The sequence below is a fragment of the Drosophila nasuta genome, chromosome 3 (genome assembly GCF_023558535.2).
Source record: "Drosophila nasuta strain 15112-1781.00 chromosome 3, ASM2355853v1, whole genome shotgun sequence".
Classification (NCBI taxonomy): Eukaryota; Metazoa; Arthropoda; class Insecta; order Diptera; family Drosophilidae; genus Drosophila; species Drosophila nasuta.
In genome coordinates this window covers 28,062,731-28,084,381 of record NC_083457.1, presented here as the reverse complement: position 1 = coordinate 28,084,381, position 21,651 = coordinate 28,062,731, and the positions used below count along the sequence as shown (strand labels likewise).

The window sequence follows — 21,651 nt, the reverse complement described above, 5'->3', positions numbered from 1 at the left end:
TCCCATGTTGCAATTACAACTGCTGCTGCCACACTCCCCCGCCTTTGCACATTCGTTGGCTGCAACAATGTGTGGCGCCCCTTCGCAAGTCGTAAATGTAAACTTTCTTGTGACGATGCGTGATTTTTTGCAGAATTTCGTAAAGTAAACTGCCGCTGAAATATCACCAACAGCAGGTATACCCTTGGATCTATATAGAACAGAAAAAAATCGGTATATTAAAATACCAACTTTCTGAAGAAACCCTTTGTGAGAGAAAGTGAGTGAAAGAGAGAAGTGGGCATAGGTCAATTTGATGAGTTATTGTGATTTATATTTAACCAGCAATCAATATATCCACATACCCATTAGCTGGTAACTTGAGCAAGTTCTCCTCAATTTTAAATTATATGGTTGTTGCACCTTGAACCCACGTCGGACTATTTGTACCCTAAATGTGTTGCATGCTAACTAATGGTTGTCACCAAACACGAGCCCGTTTCACATTTATATGATTCTATTGAAGGTTAATTGAGTTCTATGTGTTTTCCATTTGTCAATACCTTGACATAATGGTTTGTAAAAAAAAATTACTTAGCTTTACTTAAGGTAATATAGAAATTGGGATGAAGGCAATTGGAATTTATTATTTGATTTCCTTTCAACAATAGTTTAGGGCTGCCTAGATTAATCATCAACAATTAATCGTATAAGAAATTCCACTTTAAAATCAACTTAATCGTAACAAAATGTTTTAATTTTCTTTGGAACACAAAGAAGTTAACATTTTAGTTTATTCTTTGTATTTTGATGTATTTCAATTGATGGTAACGTATTTAAAAAACGTTTATAGGGTAAATTGAATTTATGAATTCGTGAATGAACCTGAAGCACTCTTAGTGCTTGTGGGTCACATTGTAATGCCAGTGTTTTTTATGCTGCCACACGCAGGTTAACAAAGTTTTTCTGAAGCAACGTCAGGAAGCATGCCTAAAGCACTCTAGAGTGGGCCCAAAAAACAAGGACAATGCGTTCGGTGACATGACAGAAGCGCAAAAAAACAGAAAAAAAGAAAATACTGAAAGAATGAAAGGAAAACTGAATGAAACGAGAGTCGAATAAATAAACAGACAGACAGATAGACGGACAAACAGACGGACAGACAGACAGACAGACGCACACATACTTGCACTCACACTCACACTCGCATTCGAATTTGATAGAGGGCCAGAAGGGGGAGGGTCGCCAAGGGGCGAAGCTACTACCAAGTAGCACTACGAATACGGATACAGAGAGAAAACCAAGGCAACGAGCAACGAGCGGGGGGAGGAGATAAGTGGGGTGGCCCCTTTGGGAGGCAGCTGTACATCAAAATGGATAATTAACATTTATGAGCAGGCAATAGAGCGAGAGCGAAAGCGAAAGAGAGAGCTTCAACGCGAAGGGGGGGTGGTGAGAGGCAGGTGCGTGGCAATCGAAGTGAGCCGCAAAAGGAATTTCAGAAAAATAACTGTTGCTGCTGGAGATGAACAGCAACAGCAACAACAACAACGCAGCACAGCGAACGGCTGTTCTGTATGTGTATGTGTGTGTGTGTGTGTCAGTGTGGTTGAGTGAGCGCAAACAAAAACCATATGTTTCTTGTTTGCCTCTACTCCTCGCTCGAACGACGGTCGATTTGTGAGGCTTTTGCTTTCGTTTCGAGTGGAAAAGTTAATCGTGACAAATGCACTCAAATGCAAAGCGCCTGCGCGCTCCTGAGTGCAAACAGTGCTGGCCAGCAAATGCGGGCGAGCAAGCGAGTCAGAGCGATAAGAGAGCGAAACGTGCGAACGGGACAAGCACACAAAGAACGCAAGCAAGTGAGAGAGAGATTGAGCGAACGTATGGAGCGTGAGTGTGAGAGTGTATGCGTGATATTTTGTTACACAAAACAGAAATCTGTTGCACCAATACACAGGCACAGGCACCGTTAGAATGCCCGTGTAGCTTTTGCCCACTCATTCTGAGTGAGTGTGTATGTGTGAGTGAGTGTGTGTGTGTGCGAGTGAGTGTGTGTACGTTCGTTCGCTACAAAACGAATATTACGAGATTCATTCGACATCCTCACTGCATTCGCGAGGCTACACAGACACAGCGACGCACACATACACGCGCACTCGTGAAGCGATACCGATACCGATAGATACCATTGCCGTATCCGTGTGTCTCTGGTGGGCCGTGCGACTACGTCAACGGCTCGGCGTATCCGTCAGTACGTTCGTACGCGTTCGCAACGCCGCTTCTTTAGTTCTCAGATCTCCGCGTTTCGTTCGCGTTTGTGCCGCGTTTTCTTGCGCGATTGTTTCAAATACAAAATACAACTCACACACAAAACACACAAAAAATAATATAAGCAAAGAAAACCCCAAAATAAATAAATACCAAACAACCAGAGAACAACACACATATAAATAAATAATAATAAAAACGAAGAAAAAAAATATAATAGTAAAAGAGGTGGCAAGTAAGCAAATGAGGCAAATTATGCCGCTGCGCGCAATAATTTATTTATACTCCAATCTATAAACAATTTTTGACGTCCACTATTTCCAAAAATACATTTCAAACAAACAAAAGGCACAAAATTTAAAAATAATTACAAATTAAAAATAACAGAGAAAAACAAAAATAAAAACAATGCATATGCCACTTATAACATTTTATTTTTAACTTTTATTTCGCGAGGCTTTCGCCCACCCCGACCCTCGCATCAACCCGTTGTGTTTGTTTCGCCTATCGCGACTTCTTGTTTATAAATATTTACAATTATAACATTTCGAAATCAATTTCAACAAACACACAACAAATAATTAAAACAATACTACGACAGTCGCTTGTGTGTGTCAAAAAGAAGCGTAAAATAAAATACATATTTGGAAAAATATTTTAATAAAATAAAATCGTGAAACAATAACACAAAGCTGTACGATTTATCATTATACAAAAACAATTTATTTTGTATGCACATTTTTCGAGACATTTTTAAAGAAAAAGAAGAGAAAAGAAAACCTCTTTGCTCAATTAAAGTGGAATTTCAAAGATTGTAAATCATGTAAGTGGCCTATAAGAAATACTACATTGAAATTATTGCCAACATTTTTGAAACTAAGAAGTTCGTGACGTTCTCAGCGAAACGAGTTACTTCATTTATTAGCCGCAATCTGACGTCATCGTGTCTATCAGTTAACATTGCAATCAAATTTTGTATTGATATAGAATACACACAAACGCACGCACACACACATACACAAGCTAACACACGCACAATAACGTGCCAATTTATATCGCGCCTTTTACTTTTCTTATGAATTTCTATTCTTCATATTTTTTTTGCATTTAATGCTCAAAATGTTTCAGACCACAGATACACACACACACAAACATCTGCTCAGTTCCAGCGTGTGTGTATGTGTGTGTGTGTGTAGACTTTTTGCCAAACTGATAAGCTGTCAATACACTTACAGTTACATACATAAACATATTCTTATGTGTGTATGTTTGTATGTTTTTTAACGAAGTTCAAATCCATTTCCACTGCTTCACACACGTTATCAGTTCTTGCATGTAGTTCTTGTTGCTCCTCGCAAAACTGAACGATTGGCAAACTGATTGACTTAATTATTGACTGAATGACTGAATAATTGCCCGACTGATAATTGTCCGCGCTTCTGTTTGCATTGCTTTGCTGCATTTGCAGGGCTTTTAAATGCCATGCAAAAATCTGCCACACTCACTTTGTGTTTTCTTTCCCTTATCACAAATCAACTGTCCGAGCCATGAGCCCTGATGAGGCATTGCACTTCCAAGTAGTTCTGTTTCGAATAGCTCGACACCTATTATAGGCATTTCTCTATAATTCATAGATGACCATGGCTTTATAACAATGTCAAAGAATTGAATGAATTGATGCCGTTTAAGTACTGAGAAAGTTCAGGGTTTTTGAAAATGGTTTCTTACTTTAAACTAGTCTACAAAGTATGCCAAGAAATTGACTTGATTCTGTCTAAAAATGATGAGATTAAATGCTTTAGAAACTAGTGAAAATCTATTTTAATAATGTATTTTATTCAATCTATAAATTCCATAACGAAATTACATTTATTTTGTTATTTTTCTTAACAATTGTAAACAGTAAACTATTCTGCTAACTCATCACAGCAAACAGCAGCAAGTTTGACTTCCAGAAACTTGAGCTTAACTTCTTGGAAGCTTGTCGCCTTAGTTCAAACGAACTTTACTACATTTTGCTCCTCGATGTCTCGGCATATTCGAAATGTTATTTAATCTCACACACAGATAACCAACATCTGATAGCGCACAATCGCCGTTGGTGGTGGCATTTCGGGGGGTGGGAAGGTGGCTGCTGACCAGTCAGCGGGGTTTTCGTGCAGGGCACAAAGACAAAACCTTTGCCCTAGGCCTCAAGCTGAGTGCTAATCGTATCATACACACATACACGCATGAAAAGCAAACACAGAAAAGGCAAACAGAAAAAAAAACATATAAATAAATAAATACGAAAATTAAAAACGAGCAAAACGAAGTTAATTTTATTTTTTTTTGGTATTTTTAGTTTTGTTTTTTTTTTGCGTATTTGTTATTTTTATCAATCAATAATTTGGCAAAAAGTTTGAAGTGTGTTTGCGTTTTTACTGCTTTCGCTGTTTTGTGTGATAACAGCGAAAATTTGCAATCGAATTTTTTCGCTCTACAAATTATTTAGATAAGGATTGTTATTGTTGTTGTTGTTGGTGTTGTTGTGATTGCCGCAGCACTATCTGAAACGAGAGGGAGAGTTATTCGACTGGGCCTTATCATAGCGGGCGAAAAGGTACCCGAAACAAATGGTGTTCGCATATACTATATAGAATTTATATATATTTAATGATTGTTCTTCAGTTTATGAATTTGTTATATTTGTTTTTTTTTTTTTGTTGTGGTTGCTGCGATTGTGTCACATTTTAATGATTATTATTATGATTTCGTCTTTATTGTTTTTTTTTGTCTCTTTCGATTCTTTTTTTGCACATTTGTTTATTTTGTACACTCTTCCGCCTCTCTTTTCATGCTCAGTTTCATACCTTTCGGCACAGATAAGATATGATTACATAGAGCAACAGTCCAAAGTAGTCCCCGTGTTTCTCATTTTCGAGCATAGGACGCTTCTTTTTCATGAAGCAGCAGAAACCTTGACTCTGCTTATCAATCATTGTTAATGCAATTGAAAAATGTTTGCAGTTGCAAAACATAGACACACGCATTCAATTAAATTGTGCTTACAGATAAAAAGAAATAAAAAACTATGGCGTCTTAACTTTTAGATCAGCATAAAGCTATTTTATCTATACTGAGATAGAAAAAAGAGTTTTTAATTTGGAAATTAAATAATCATAAAAAATCATAAAAGAATACTATAGTTAAGAATAAGAATAAGTCTTAATTAAAATTTAAAATTACGTATTTTGGAATTCTTAGAGTACTTCAAAAATATAATTCTAATATAATATAAAATAATTTGCATTTGTTGGTAATGTTTTCCCTTGTCAACCTTTAAGCTTAAAAAAAATATAAATTCTTTAGTAAAATATGATTCTTAATATAATATAAAAGTAATTTTATAAGTTTCAAATTTAACAATTCAATCGGTGCCTTTTTTACATATAAATTCTTTATGAGAACTGACATATAGGAATTCTTTGGATATTTAAAACATAAAAGCAATGTTAAAGGTTTTCAATTCAATTAAAGACTTCTTCCTTGTCAACTACCCTTCAAAAAAAATCCATCAGTCGAAATTGCCTTTTCATATTATCTTAAATTTCAACAACTTTGTATTTGAGGATACAATTTCAGTTGTGCAAAACTATCCCAAAAATGCCAACAAATAGCGGAACTAAAAGGAAATGTATTGCCGCCTTTGATGCGGCTCAATGGCAGCCGCAAATGAGGCGTTTCGGGTGCGTTTTAAAACGCGACGTTGCGCGTGGCGTTAATTAAGTTGGATTTACGAGTATAACAAATCGTCAGATGTGAGTGTCAAAGTGTCTCGCATTAACGCAAACGCAATCGCAAACACACAGAGCAGAGACAGACCCTAAAACCCGATCAGAGGCAGTTGATTAATCTCTTGCTGAGCGAGTTTTGTGGGCGAGAGCTTTCGAGACGAACTAAAACGGAGCGAAAGGCAAAAACTCCCAAAAAGACGACGAAACATTTACAAAATAATTGCAATATATTCAATTGCATTTTTTTGTTTGCAAACGTGTTCATAAATTCAAGTATTTAAAACGACTTTAAGAGAGGGAACAAAAATTATTTATTTAATTTTGTTGCTGCAATAAAAATGAAATTTATGAAAGGTCTCTCCAATTGCGAGTGTGTGTGTGAGTGTGTGTGTTTGTGTCTGTCTCATGTCAAATGCTGCCCTGAGAGTGAGAAGCCGAAGCAGAAGCAGCTTCAAGTGTCGAACTGGTTTCCCAACAACTCAGCTAAAGTTCATTCATCCAAATAATACGGAAAAGTTTAAAATTTGCATAAATTACTTACAGTAAATCGTAACAAAAGCAAACGCAACAGCAGCAACAACAACAATAACGATAACAAACTGCTGCTAATTGCAAGCGATACATTTAATGGTATTAATTTAAGATGTTTCACCAAAAGAAAACCACGAAACCCAAACAAAATCATTTAATGAATCATCTAATGAATTTGCGTATAAACATTCATAGCACTCATATGCTTAAGCGAGGGAAGTTCTAGCAGAAAAAAAGGCTTAGGAAATGAGACTGTATTAAATTAAAAGAGAAAAGAAACGAAGATTATTTGAGTTAAACAGATGTGACAACTCTTATTTTTGTGTCTAAAGGGTTCAAAAATTAATTAAAATAGATTACGTAAATATCTTTTGTGAATTTTTAAATTTTACAAATGAATACAAAATGATTATTATTAAATACTGACAATAAAAGCAAAAAAAAAGAAATATTATTTTAAAAATATACTGAAATTGTAACGAAAAACCCTAAGTTACACCGAAAAGTATATTTAGTATATCGATATACTAGTACTATTGAAATATACTATGCAGTTTAAAATATTGTACTATTATTATATTTTCAAAATTAAAACAAAATATTTCAATTACAGTTTTTAGGTTTCAAAACGTTTCAATTATAAAATTTCTTGAATCTGTTGAGAAATGCAGTATTTAAATTATATTTTTTTACCAATTGTTGATTATATGCACATTAGAGATTAATTAGCACATGAAATTCCTTATAGAAAATATCACAACGACACGTGAAATTCCTTTAATTGTCTTGCATACAAAATATTAAGGATTAATTATCAAACTCAAGTTTTGTTTATATCACTTTTATTCGCACCCTCGTTTACTTACAACAAATTTTTGCGGTAATTCGTAGAATAAGAATTACATGCTAATCAAATGCGCTGGGAGTGCGTAATTAATTCCGCAACGCTGCTAATAAAACTCAACTCAATTCAACTCATCTTGATGACAAACTTCCTCAATTTAATTCAATGCAAATTAATTACATACACTCATACACACATCATTTTTTTCATTTTTTGGCCAATTGCCTAATGATCTGTGCATACATCTTTTGTAAGGTGACTGCGACTTAGTTGCACTTTGTGGCCCGCGTCTTTTGGGCCAATTAAAATGGCGCAAAATGTTGCTGCAGTCGTCGGCAAGCTTCTAATTGCCAACGAAAACTACTGTGATAACAAGTCGTCTTGACACACATGCCTACAACCTACGACAAACATCTAAGGCGCGCATCCTTTTTGCTCTCAGACGCTAATTTCCTTCCTTCCTGCCAGCCTTCCTTCGTGCTTTGTTTTGTGGCTTGTTTCTTTTGGTTGTGCTCAAGTGCCATACGCCAACACGTTGCTGACCCAGTCAACTTGCAACTGCAACCGCAAATGGTTAATTGTCGCGCTGTCTATGCAAAACAAACTGTGTTAAGTTATGACCCCAGGCGAGACACTTTCCTTCACACGTTTACAAGTACAGCAGCAGCAGAAGCAGCAGCATTGCCATTCTATCCATGTCCGGGTTGATTAGCTGATGGTTGCCAACACACCAACGACGTCACTTTGCTTTGCAATTAGCAAACAACGCTTTTTTTTCGGGGCCTTCTTTGTGCTTAGCACTCACTTGTGCACCTGCCCAGCACATTTTTTTTTAATTTTTGGTACTCACACACTTGTACAAGGCTGTGACGTGTCGTTTTGATTTATAGCTTTTGCTATCCCACTTTTTTTTTGACTGTTCAAGCACTTGAAGCGTGTGAATGACTATCTAATCGGCTTGGCCAGTCAAATGGCCGCTAAGTGGCAAGTGGCAGTCGCAGCAGCAGCAGCAGTAGCAATCGCAGCATTTGCGGCTGGGGCAGCGGCAAATGCAGATTTCGATAAGAGCCTCGCATCGATAAGTGGCCAAAAACAATGAACAACAACAGCAAATTGAACAAAACAAAAGTGGAAATCTTAAAAGTCATTGGCTGTAGTTTATGGAATTCATTGCATCATAAATTTCGCTTTCCAGCCAAAACTAAACTAATGCAAACTGCAATAAAGCGCACTTCACTTTGTGAACATGACTGTTAGAACGGATATAAAAACAGAAAACTGTAATAAATACCAAAAAATAATATTGTAGTTATTCGAGAACTATTTTATATGAATATTGAGCATACGTAGATAAAGTATAAGCTTATGTTGTACTATCATTTTTGTTTAACAACAAACTTTGACATTTTATGTTTTTTTTTTAATATGTAATAGAAAATACTCTTTAACATGAATATTGCGTATACGCAAATAAAGCATATATGTATTTAACTATCATTTTTTTTCAACAACAAACTTATGACTTTTATGTTCATTTAAACATGTAATAAAGCTAATAAATATATATAAATATTGCGTATACGTATAGTTAGTATACGCACATATCTTCGACTAGAAATTAAACAAGTGTTTTGTGGCAACAAACTTATGCAAATTTTTAACATATAAATCAAATTACTCTTTAACTAAAATATTGCGTATACGTAGATAAAGTATTGCGAAACATGTGTATTCACTATAAATTTAGTATTTTTTAAAACAGTTTAATAAAGTAAAACAGTATGCAGTATTTTGTTAAAACAATTGTTTGACTTGTACGCAACTTTATGCATATAATGTACATTTAATATTAGAAAATACTCTTTAAATTCCTTGGCATTTGCTTTGCCATTAAGCAAACGCCCATAAGTATGCTATTCAAAGCCTGCAGAGCTTATAGAGCTCTCAGTGTGTGGGGGAAATGCGAGTCTATTTTGAAATGTATTCGAATATCTCTTGCTTTACCTGTCGAGCAACGCATCAAATTGCATTTGCGTTGCTCGGTTGAGTTCGAGTCTTTAGCACATTTTAATTAACGTCTTTTAGCGTATCAAATGAGTTATTGTGCGTCCGTATATGTGTGTGTGTGTGTGTGTGTGTGTGTGTTGTGCATTACGCATGCCAAATTGTATAATACACAAAAAGCTTTAATTGCTAGCTGCTAAGCGACGCCTCAAGACCCACCTCATCGCCCCTCCCCAACAAGTGCTAACCGCTAAGCAGCTTCAATTATTCATGTTTCGTGCTGTTCAATGACGCATTTCTCTTTGTTTCCGTTGTCGTCGTTTGCTTCGATACTTCGACTGAGACTTCGACTTCAATGCGGGTCCTTATCATGATTATAGGTTGAGCTTCCATTTGTTATGCGTATGCATGTGTGTATGTGTGTGTGTGCATCTGGTTACACTTAAGTGTGTGTGTAAGTAACTTGAGGTCAACATTTATCGGCGTCTTTACACTAAAAATATGAGTTGCCTCAGTTCTTACTCAGCGATGGCGAAAGTGCAGCCCGTGGTTAAATGCTGCGGTATCAAGGTACCCATATCAATACTTCCTTTGTGTTCGGTCAGAAGATGTCAGCATGATGATGATGATGATGTTGATGACGATGACGATGTTGAGGCGGCGGCGTCACAGCAAACAAATCAAATCGAATCAAATCTGTCGATTAGTGTCAATATTTGCCCGGATTTAATGTCCCATGATTGTTGGCCATTAATTAGTAGCAACTTTTTTTGGGATGTTTTAATTAACTATGGACGCTAAACTGTTTGCTCAACTATTTAAACCAAATATGACAGCAACGTGTGAGTGAGAGCTTATATCACATTACGTATACGTTATGTGTAATGTGTCCTTTCGATTTGTCACTTGGAGTTTTAATTGCTTTCGCCTTTGTCAACGCTGCGTATGTGTAATATGCACATATGACGAATTCCATACACAGAACTTTGCAAGCCAAGTAAACTACTTAAGCAATGACTAACCGAAACTGTGTGTGTGTGAGCAACTATTTGCCATTCGTTTTGGTTTTTATACTTTATCTGGGATCGCAGCGTCATCTGTGCATTATCGATACACGATATCGATTCAAAGTTCGTCTTCCGCCTAACTCCTCCACACATATATCTTTTATTTCAATAATGACATATACAAAACGCACGCACGCTCCAGATAATCATTTTTCGTATCGAATTTTTTTTTCCGGCCATGCAATGCCTTTGTTGTTGTTGTTTGTTCCTATTCGCTTTTCCTTTTTGAAATCGAGGGCTGTACGTCAAGGTTGCCGCACGTGGAGTTTACTCCCAACCCCAATTTCCTAAACCCCCCAATAAAGCAGGCTGTAAGGCAGTCCAGGGTTGAAAGCTGAAACATATTGCGTAGGACGTCGTTGATATCCGTATTGTTGTTGCTGTTGTTGCTGTTGCTGTTGCTGCGTGAGGCGAACTCATTTCTAAGCAAACGTTGCCAAGGCAGCAAAGTTGTCCTGGCCGGAGGACAAACAAGCCAGGCTAGCGCTCACAGCTCTCAGTTCACACACAGGCGACAAAAAGGACAATAACGACTAAGGACAGGCGAGCAAGCGAGCGAGCGAGCGGGAGAAGCAATTGAAATTCATCTGCCTCGATTTCCGGCACTCGCACTCGGAAATTTGCGCTTTCCCGCCGTGCCTGGACCTGCGTGGCGTAGCGTAGCGTGGCGAGCAACAAGAATTGCCATGTTTACACAGCCAGACACACTCACACACACACAGAGCACACATACACATTTACAAAGAGACACACACACACACACATACGGAAGACACTGAGAAGTAGCTCGCGTTTTGCAGCCACGTGCCTTGACAGACGCCTGTGGCGTCTTTTATACTTTTATATCCTGTAATGGAGCGCTTGCACAGTGGGTATATTAGCTTGTTGTGCAAATAAATAAATAAAGTATTTCGTATAAATATTTATAACAGCGTATAATTTGAATATGATTTTTACAAGTAGTGAATAACCGAATTTTATTTATATTTTTCACTTTCTAAATTCATTTTATTTATTTTAATTTTAATTGCATTTTAAGCATAACTTGTCAGCACATCATTGCCCACGCATTTTGGGCATCATTTTTGACAATTAGTTGGCAAATAGTTGCCATTAATATGCAGTTCATCAGAATTTATTTCTGGAATTTATTCGCTTTATAAAATTGCCTGCACTCATACTTTCCGGTTTGTTATTGTTTTTCTTTTTAAAGCAAACAAACAAGTTTTTGTTATTTTGAAAAGTTTGATGTACACATTTTTGTTTTGTTGTTGTATTTTTTTTTTTTTTTGTGTTGTAATTTGTTTCTGCTTTGATGAATAAATAATGTACTAAACGTGGCCAGCTATCCACTGAGTTTGAAGTGCTCTTTGGAGCCTACTGATTTCAGTTGTGTGTATATGTGTGTGTGTGGTTACAGTGTGTGTGTGTGTGTGCTGCGTGGGCACCTGAAGGACATCAAAGCGTGCGCAGGAAATGGCGCTAATCACGCGTGAGAGCGTGTCCAGCGAACTGCGTTCAATGAAGGGCGAATAGCCAAGGTAAAAAGTAGCCTACAAAAGGATTTCTAATGGTCACTCTCTGCATCAGCAGCAGCAGCACATAAATTAACCCAAGTAATGTCCTTAATAGGCCACACACACATAGTATAAAGCACACACAAGAGACAACAACATAAATGGGTCACCATTGGACTGGACCACATTGTGTTGTGTTGTGTACAGTGACTGACTGGGAGGTGCATTGAACTTTCGGCACGTGGCCAATGAAGCGTCAACAAGTTGCTCGCTCAATGGCTGCCACTGACTCGGGGCATCCTCTTTGAAGTCAGCCACTAAGTGGGTTAACCCTTAGCTTCGTTCGGTTACTCTCGCTCTTTCTCTTCTCTAATATGATATGATTGCTCATCGCTAGGATGCGCTTTGTTTAAGTTGTCCACATGGTTACTCAACATCCAATTTCAATTTCTTTCATTCTTTGCAGATACCTGAGAACACTTTATACAGCAACATATTTATTTAACATAAAGGAACAACAACAATCACTAACTGCAAACAACAATAATAATAATTCAAACAAAAACAAAAACAAACAAACATTTGCCGTTTTCGAGAAGCCGTCCAGCAGATTTATATATATACAGAGCCATTATATACAAAGATAGAAAGAGAGAAGGTACATTATATGTGTATTAAATATGCCCAACATCTGCCACAACAACAACAACAACACCTGAAATAAGCAGGACTAAGGCATCTTCCTACCAACAACAACAGCAACAACAACGGTTGCAGCAGCAACAGCCTGAATAACAACAACAAGAAGAAGAAGAACAGCAACTACACCCCGAAGACGTGCTAAGGGGAATAGCTATCATCATTATTATTATATTCGAGCATCAAATCTGATTCGGAATCTGTTGCCATGGGTCGCAAAAAAATTCAAATTTCACGCATCACCGACGAGCGCAATCGACAGGTGAGTTAAACGCTGCGTATACTTAATTTAATCAGAGCTTGCATGCCTTTGAGTGTGTTGTCGCTTCCATAGAAATGCTTCTTCAACTTTATTAATTAAAAAGCCAACGTACTTCGACTTCGAGCTACAAAAGAAGCCCATAAAATGTGCGTTAAAGGCATTCACACACCCAGCTGGGCATTGGCTAGCTGAGACTCAGTTCATTTACATTTGATTAGTTTATTTCAAGCACAAATCGAGTGCTAGATTCATAATCTGCCAATTGCATTTATTTTTAGCTTATAAACAAAAATAGAATACTATAAATAAACCGCCTTAAGTATCCTGGCTCATTAATTTCGATTTGAGTTACTTTAATTTCCATTAATTATATACTCAAAGACAACTACTTCCGATATACTATATACTCGTATGATACTCTCAACTTTGTGCTACAAATTTGCAACTGTTGCTTTTGATTCGATTCGAAGCACTCGATGCCAATGTGCGTGACCAGGCAAAGGACATTTGTGGCATCGTAAAGGTTAATGCCTAACCAAGTCGTAAACGCGTCATAACTGACAACAAAATGAACAGCGTCAAGAACACACGCTTACACACACCTTAACACACTCGCACACGACAATAACTTTTGTCTTTTGGCCTTGACTTGGCCGTAATCGATTCATTACCAATCGCTGTTAGTAGTGTACCAAGAGGCTAGCCTCTAATTACATAAATATTTGAGCAGGCAATTCGAAAACAGTTTTGTAAACTTTCCTTTCTTTACCCCCCAACTCCCATTTATTTCTCAGGTGACCTTCAACAAACGCAAGTTCGGCGTTATGAAAAAAGCCTACGAGCTGTCAGTGCTCTGTGACTGCGAGATCGCGTTGATCATCTTCTCGTCGAGCAACAAGCTGTATCAGTATGCCAGCACCGATATGGATCGGGTGCTGCTCAAGTACACCGAATACAATGAGCCACACGAATCGCTCACCAACAAGAACATAATTGAGGTAAGTGAACTCGCTACTCGTTGAACATATTAATTACTTTTGGCATTTGTAACGTTAGTCTGCTTTCTAATAGAAGAGACTCGTTAAAAGTTAAAAGTTTATCTTTTGACTACACTCGTTATTTTTTATACTTTTTTAACTTTCAATTTAAAAATTGGTAAAAGAAATATTTAAAAGAATTGATAGTTAGTTAGTTTTCACTCTCTAATGATCAAGTATCTTCCAACTTTTGCATATTAAAAGCTTATGTAAAAATATTTTAAGATTCATTCGTTACAGTTTATAAATTTCTTGATTTAAAATTCAGCACAAAAATAAAATTTAAAGAAATTTGAAGTTTACACTCGCTTTTACACATAAGAAGTTAATGTAATAATATTTTAAAAATCATTCGTGCAGCTTATAAATTTCTCAATTTAAAATTCGGCACAAAAATATTTATAGGAATTGATAATTACTCGATTGTTTACACTCGCTGGTGATTAACTTCTTAAATCTGTTACATATTAAAAGTTAATGTAAACATATTTTAACAATCGTTGCCGTGCTTTAATTCTTCGAGATTTTTTTTAATTTAAAATTTTGAAAAAAAGTATATTTTTAAAATATTAATAGTTACTCGTTAGGTTGCACTCGCTAATAATCAACTATCTCCCAACTTTGACACACGTTAATGTACAGATATTTCGTAAATCATTCGTTGCAATTGATAAATTTCTTTAAAGGTTTTATTTAAATATTAGCAGAAATTAATTTATAAATTAAAATAATTGGTTAAATGGCCTGCTTTAGCGTGTGGTTATTAACCAACCGTTATATATAACTTTCTACACATTAATCTACAAATATTTAAATTTGTTGGCGTGACTTTTATTTAAAATTTGTCACGCTAATCTGACGTCAATCAACTAGCAATTACTCGTCGCTTTAAACTCGTTGTAATATGCATATTGATAAATAAATTCCCAACACTCGTTACTTGTTCGAGCGAGTTATCGGGATTTATCTTGCGTCTGACAGTTGCATGAAATTATGAGTGCTCAAGTGAGCTGTAAAGAAAAGCGCAGCAGCCACGCGGAAAACAAACAAAGCAACAAACACAGATAACAAAAACAACAACAGCAACAGCAAGAAGAACACTTAGTTTTGGGCTTCTAGCAACAATGGGAAAGGACGCGGGAAGAGTGAGATGAAGTAGAACCCATAGACGCCAATGTATTTTGCATTTCTAATGCGACATTGTCGCCGTTGTCGTTGTTGTTGCTGTTGCCGTTGCTGTTGTCTTTTGTTTGCTGCCTTTTAAATTGTTTTGTAATGTTAATGCCGTGCAGAGCGTAGACAAGATTTACATAATTTAGCACATCAACAGAGCGGCGACGTGTCAAGTGCCAAAGCAAGCTTCCCCTCTCGCTCTCTCTCTCTCTCTCTTTCTCTCGGCCAATTACGAGTACTTGCCCCCGTCTCATTTTAACCCAACAATTTAACAATCTCTTATTTTGTTCTCACTCTCTCTTTCTCTCTCTGTCGCTCTCGTATTCACAGAAGGAGAACAAAAACGGCGTCATGTCACCGGATTCACCCGAAGCGGAGGCCGATTACACGCTCACCCCGCGCACCGAAGCCAAATACAATAAGATCGACGAGGAATTTCAAAATATGATGCAGCGCAACCAAATCGCCATTGGCGGTGTTACGGGCGGTGGGGGCGGCGGTGGCGGTGGCGGAGGTGCACCGAATAGACCAATGCCCAACACGAGTTACACGCTGCCGGTTTCGGTGCCAGTGCCCGGCTCCTACGGTGAGAATCTGCTGCAGGCCAGCCCACAAATGTCCCACACAAACATCAGCCCACGTCCATCGAGTTCGGAGACGGATTCAGGTGGGATGTCCTTAATAAGTTAGTACAGTGTCGCGGGTGCACAATTTTCATTTACTTCTGTTGCTGTTTCTGTTTCTCTTACTGTTTCTGTTACTGTTTTGGTTTCCCATTCTTTTAATTAGATTTCTTGTCTTGTGTTTTTTCCCCCTACCTTATTTTGATTTATTGCATGCACAATTCGTTTAGACATTTAACCGCGATTCTAACAATATATATTTAAGTACTATTTTTGGAAACTACATTCTCAAGTTTTCATTTTTTCGTTTCGTTTTGGTTAATCTAATCGCTAACCATTTTTGCCTGCCATTCGTTTGTTGTGTATTTCGTGTACTTGCCAATCGCGCGTATGGTGATAAAGTTATTTAACTGTTGCATATCTATATATTCTTTATATATTTCATTCATCAGTCTATCCATCGGGTACCATGTTGGAGATGTCAAACGGTTATCCACATTCACATTCGCCGCTTGTGGGATCACCCAGTCCAGGTCCCAGTCCTGGCATAGGTGGGCATAATGACTATATTCATAATAGACTCTTACTCCCCCCTTCCCCAATTCACACACACACACACACACACTCATAATCACACACATACATTCAATACGTACAATTAGTTTAGTTAGCAAAATTATTTAATGGACAACACGCCCCTGACTGCCTCTCCCCCACACATCCATCCAATTGATAGCCTACAATTTTCGGAGCAATCTATTAAACAATTAAACCTCGTTTTTGCAGCACATCATTTGCCCATTAAACAGCAATCGCCGGGCAGCCAGAATGGACGAGCTTCCAATTTGCGTGTCGTTATACCGCCCACCATAGCGCCAAACATGTCGGCGACAGCGGAGGATGTTGCCTATGCAGATGTAAGTTCAACACAATACCAAAGCATTACTTCTTCACTTGCAGTAACAGCTTAAAGATTATGCAAAGAAAAAGGTTACAACTGCTGCTACCTTAACTCAAATGCAGTCAGTCAGTTGAGTTTACAAAGTCAGCAGTAGAAAAACTTGATCTAATAGCGATATATTAATATCAAAATAAGTAAACGAATCAAATTCATTAGCAAGAAAAACTTTATTATAAAAAGTCATAAGATAAAATATATATCAACATAAATTCTGCAATTTATAAGATACTTTAGGAATTTTTAATGTATTTTGCATATTTAATTTAATTTTGTCTATTGCTTTTAAACTGTCATTTTCAATTTCGATTCAAATATTATATTCAGTTTACATAAGTATACATTTTTGACTTCTTTAAATAGTAACTCTAAATTTATTATTAATTCTCTGCAATCAACTGAACAAAAACTTAATTTTAACAAGTTTTAAAGAAGAAATTATACTCGTATATCAACATAAATTCAGCAGCTTATAGGATAAGTTTATAAGTTTTAAATCTTGCCAAACATCTTAGAAAAAATACAAAATTTATTGTTGATCAATATATTATTATTATAGCTTTTTCTTCAGTATTTAAATATGGGCCTCGTTACAGTACAAACTATTGTTATTATTACAGTTTTTTAAATGCTTAAGTATGGTAATAATTTCAGTTGAAGATGTCGTTCAAAGTTATTGATTTATTGGCTTATGAGACTTAGAATTTAAAGGGTCACTTTCACATTTTATGCATAAATTATTTTCTAAGCACGTCATAGAAAAATACAGTTGTCATAAAAATTCAAATAATGGATTTAATTTATGCATGAATTATTGAACATAAGTTGAAGCACATTTTAAGGAAATACAACTTATTAGTAGTACATAAATTATGGTTATAGATTAAGTTGGACTATATTATATTTTAAATTAGATTTGGTGACTAAGTCTAACTTTTATCCTCTCCATCAATTTAACTCCCTCATCTCTGTGCTTCGCATTGCAGCAGCGTCAGAGCCAGACGTCGCTGAACACGCCAGTGGTGACGCTGCAGACACCGATGCCCGCGCTGACCAGCTACTCGTTTGGGGCGCAGGACTTCTCGTCGTCGGGGGCGATGAGCGCGGACATTATGAGCCTGCCGCAGTGGCATCAGGGTCTCGTCCAGCAGCACACTAGGTGGGTAGTCCAGGCCCCGAGCCCGGCGAATAGCAGCAGCAGCAGTCCCAGCAGGCAAACACTTAACGGCGACCAACATCATAATCTGCCTTGCAGTCTATCGCACTTGGCTGTCTCGAATAGCACACCGCCGCCCGCCAGCTCACCCGTCTCCATCAAGGTCAAGGCGGAGCCACAGTCGCCGCCACGCGATCTCTCCGCCAGCGGCGGACACAATCAGCATAACAGCAACGGCTCAACGGGCAGCGGTTCCAGCAGCAGCAGCACCAGCAGCAATGCCTCAGCCAACGGCGGTGGTGGTGCAGGTGGCGCAGCTGGCTCACTTAGTGCAGCGAATGTCATCACACACTTGAACAACGCCAGCATATTAACTGGAGCGCCTGGCGGCGGTGGCGGAGGCGGAGGTGGAACGAATGGCAGCGCAGAGCAGGCCACCAATTTGAGCGTCCTAAGTCATTCGCAACAGCATCTGGTCATGCCGAATTCGCGGCCCTCTTCAACCGGCCACATAACACCGACTCCAGGTACGTTCCAACTCTTTTGGTTTCTGAATTTTCCTTTTTTTCCTTGTGATATTTTCGCTTGCAAAATTGAAAATTTTTGAATATCTACTAATTTTGTTCAATGTTGTTCTTTTTGCGGCATGTCATTTAATGCTACCTAAAAAAAAAGAAACGAAACTCGTCTTAAGCGGCGTATACTTAATATGTCATATTACGTATACGCCGAGTGTGATTTAATTACGTATATTTCTCTTTTCGCGTTGTTTGTTCTATTAACAAATTAAAAACCCAAAAAATCGAAATAAAAATTAGTAATTAAAAGTAAATATAATAATAACCAAAACAACAACAAATATATATGACAATTTTTAGGGCATGATAAGTATGATGGATATCCGTACCGCGCGCTTATGGGACATAATGCTAGATGGAATTTTGCCGGTAAATTGGCCAAAACAAACAAACAAACCAACAAACAAAACATACATTTTCACACATACAAAATGAAACACAGCGCACTCGATACACAAAATTCGACAGCTGATAAACTAGCGACAAACATTTTTAGCATCGATTCTCGAACATTGTTTATCAGCTTGTCTTTTGCCATACACACATGATTCGTCTTCAAAATTCGTCCAATTCTTTTCTGTTTCAAAAAACCAACCAGCTATCAATCATTTTGTCATGTCTCTCATACTTTCTTTTTCCAAAAAAATTGTGTTTTTTTTTTTTGTATCCAAATTTCGATTTAAGCTAAAACAAAATTGACAACTAATTAATTGCCTGAATTTATTAATTGATTAATTTCTTGACTAACTCAACTGAGTGTAACACACACACACACACATGAACACTCATATGCATACACATTCAAAACACACACACACACACACATTGTTAATCCGTTGCCAGGCGTTGAATGCCGATGCGTCTGGCCCCTAAAAAAAAAGCCTCCGCCTGCTGCCCGTGTCACACACACATGCAAACAGTACAGCTCAAACTAATAGTTTAACAGACTTTATTATCTTAAACGCAGGTGCGCCCAGCAGCGAACAGGACGTGCGTCTCGCTGCCGTTGCAGTGCAGCAGCAGCAACAGCAGCAACAACAACAACAGCAGCAGCAGCAACAACAACAGCAGCAGCAGCAACAACATCAGCAACAGCAACAGTTGAGCGATTATGATGCGCCCAATCACAAAAGGCCAAGAATATCTGGTGGCTGGGGCACATAGCCGGCACGTGGAGTCGCCTTAAGCGATTATAAGCTACTACAACAACAGCAGCAGCAGCAACAACAACCACAACCACAACAGCAACATCACAACAGCAACAAGAAGCCAGTCAACAACAGCAGTAGCAACAACAACAGCAGTGACAACGATCTGGTGATGATGCCACCGCCACCGCGTAAAGAGACTCGAACGTTTCTGAGTGCGGCTGGCTATGGGCGTGGCGGCTACGATTGCTATGGCCAACACTTGGCTGTTGGCTATGCACCCGAGCAGCAGTAGCAACAACAACTACATCAACAACAGCAAGATCGAGTTGAACAACAACAAAAACAGTTTCCAGACCAGTGCAATAGTTATGGGGAAGTCGAGCTGGAAGCGAAAGGTTTTGTTATTGATTTAAGTTTAAGCAACAACAAGTGACAGTGTCATATCTACAATTATTGTCTAATGTGTAACTTATGCTTATAAGTATATCTAATATATTAATGTATATCTACATTGTATGGTTAATAGTTATAATTTTAAATTATACAAACAAACAAACACACACACACACGAACAGATCACACACACATAAGTCTATAAGTGTGTCATATTTGTCCCCTGTCACTACCCCCAAAACACCCCCCTAAACAAAAAAAGAGCCGTTGAAAGCCGTAGCTAGTTAATTACATATGATACTATGATAAATTGAAATTAATATTTAAGCGCAAGCGCAAGAGAGTTGTTAATGCGACTCTACTCGATGCGACTCGAAAGGAGCATTATAGCTAGTTGTTAGTGTGTTGAGCTGATTTAGTTTAATTCAATTTAATGTTAACTTTAAGTCAACAAAACACACACCCCCGAAACACACACACATACAAGTATGATGTACATATTTTATTTGGTTTTTAGGCTAAATTGATCACTGCAAAAAAGTAAAGAAAGAAATACAATTACAACATACGTAAAGCATGCAAGTCAGACTATATGGTATGATAAATATATGTTATTGTGAGCACACACACACTTACACACATGGGCAGACACACCCCCTTACGAAAATGTACTCAGAAACATTTCTCGCAATGTTTTAATTTTTATCTTATTTTTTTGTTTCTTTCATTATTCAATTATTGTGCAATTTATCAATACGGTTTATCAGCTTGAAAAATACAAATTATTAATTATATATAAATATCTTATTCAACGACTCAGTTTATTTTAATTTGTAATCTTAATTTAATGCCTTAAGTTGTAAGTTTCAGTTTCGAGTTTGAAGAAAAACAAAATCAACAAAAAAAACCAAAAAATACAAGAAAATAAATGAAATGATGATTTAATTATAATTGTAATTTGTAACTTGTAACTTGTAACTTGTGTTTAAGTCCTTATTTGATAGACTTTATTCTCTTCTTCTCTAAGCAAAACGAAGTCATAATTTGTAATTAAACTTAAAGTGAATTTCTGAGTTCTGATTTGAAGCGTTTCTAATAATTGCGCCTTAAGTTTTTGTATTTTTACATTTTACCATTTACAATTTACAATTTATTGAAATGCAGTTTGTAAAACAAAAACAAAACTCAAACACAAAATATAATTTAAATAAAATTATTAAAAACAATTACATTATTAGTTTATTTTACTTTTTTTGATTTACACTCTACACACACACACACACATACATGGAAGTGGGCGTGGCTGTCTACTTGTCAATTTGCCCAATTTATTTAAGTATTTCGCACTTAAGAGGTAAACGCGCTCTGTAAATATTTGCGCTACCAAAACATGACCTGTTGCACTTTCTACAGCAAATTGTAAAAGTAAAAAAAAGAAGATACTGCAAAAAAAAAGAAACAAACAAAATTGAAGAACATATGCAAAGAATTTAACAGTATTTACATATGTACATTTCGCATTGTACCTAACAGCTGTGCATATATATATATAGCACCGAATTGTACGATCCGAAATGCATAACAAATGAACACAAACAATAAACATTTACACTTTACAGGTTTCCCAAAAGA

At 37.1% G+C, this 21,651-nt stretch overlaps 1 protein-coding gene across 23 annotated transcripts in view; it reads left to right on the top strand.

Moving 5' to 3' along the window:
* LOC132788719 (myocyte-specific enhancer factor 2) overlaps window positions 1-20,142 on the top strand; it is a 64,315-nt gene extending 44,173 nt beyond the window's left edge. For 2 of the 23 annotated variants that reach the window (XM_060796248.1, XM_060796250.1), the window contains 8 exons: window positions 12,456-12,950; window positions 13,745-13,948; window positions 15,491-15,845; window positions 16,236-16,334; window positions 16,570-16,700; window positions 17,728-18,424; window positions 18,776-18,844; window positions 19,422-20,142. In XM_060796248.1, coding sequence (XP_060652231.1) covers window positions 12,897-12,950; window positions 13,745-13,948; window positions 15,491-15,845; window positions 16,236-16,334; window positions 16,570-16,700; window positions 17,728-18,424; window positions 18,776-18,844; window positions 19,422-19,639 — 1,827 coding nt within the window. In that variant the 5' untranslated portion in view covers window positions 12,456-12,896 and the 3' untranslated portion in view covers window positions 19,640-20,142. Of the gene's footprint in view, window positions 1-2,133; window positions 3,074-12,455; window positions 12,951-13,744; window positions 13,949-15,490; window positions 15,846-16,235; window positions 16,335-16,569; window positions 16,701-17,727; window positions 18,425-18,775; window positions 18,845-19,421 lie in introns of those variants that run through there. The other 21 variants (XM_060796262.1, XM_060796256.1, XM_060796260.1 and 18 more) reach the window with 21 other exon arrangements.
* Window positions 20,143-21,651: the final 1,509 nt, after the last annotated feature.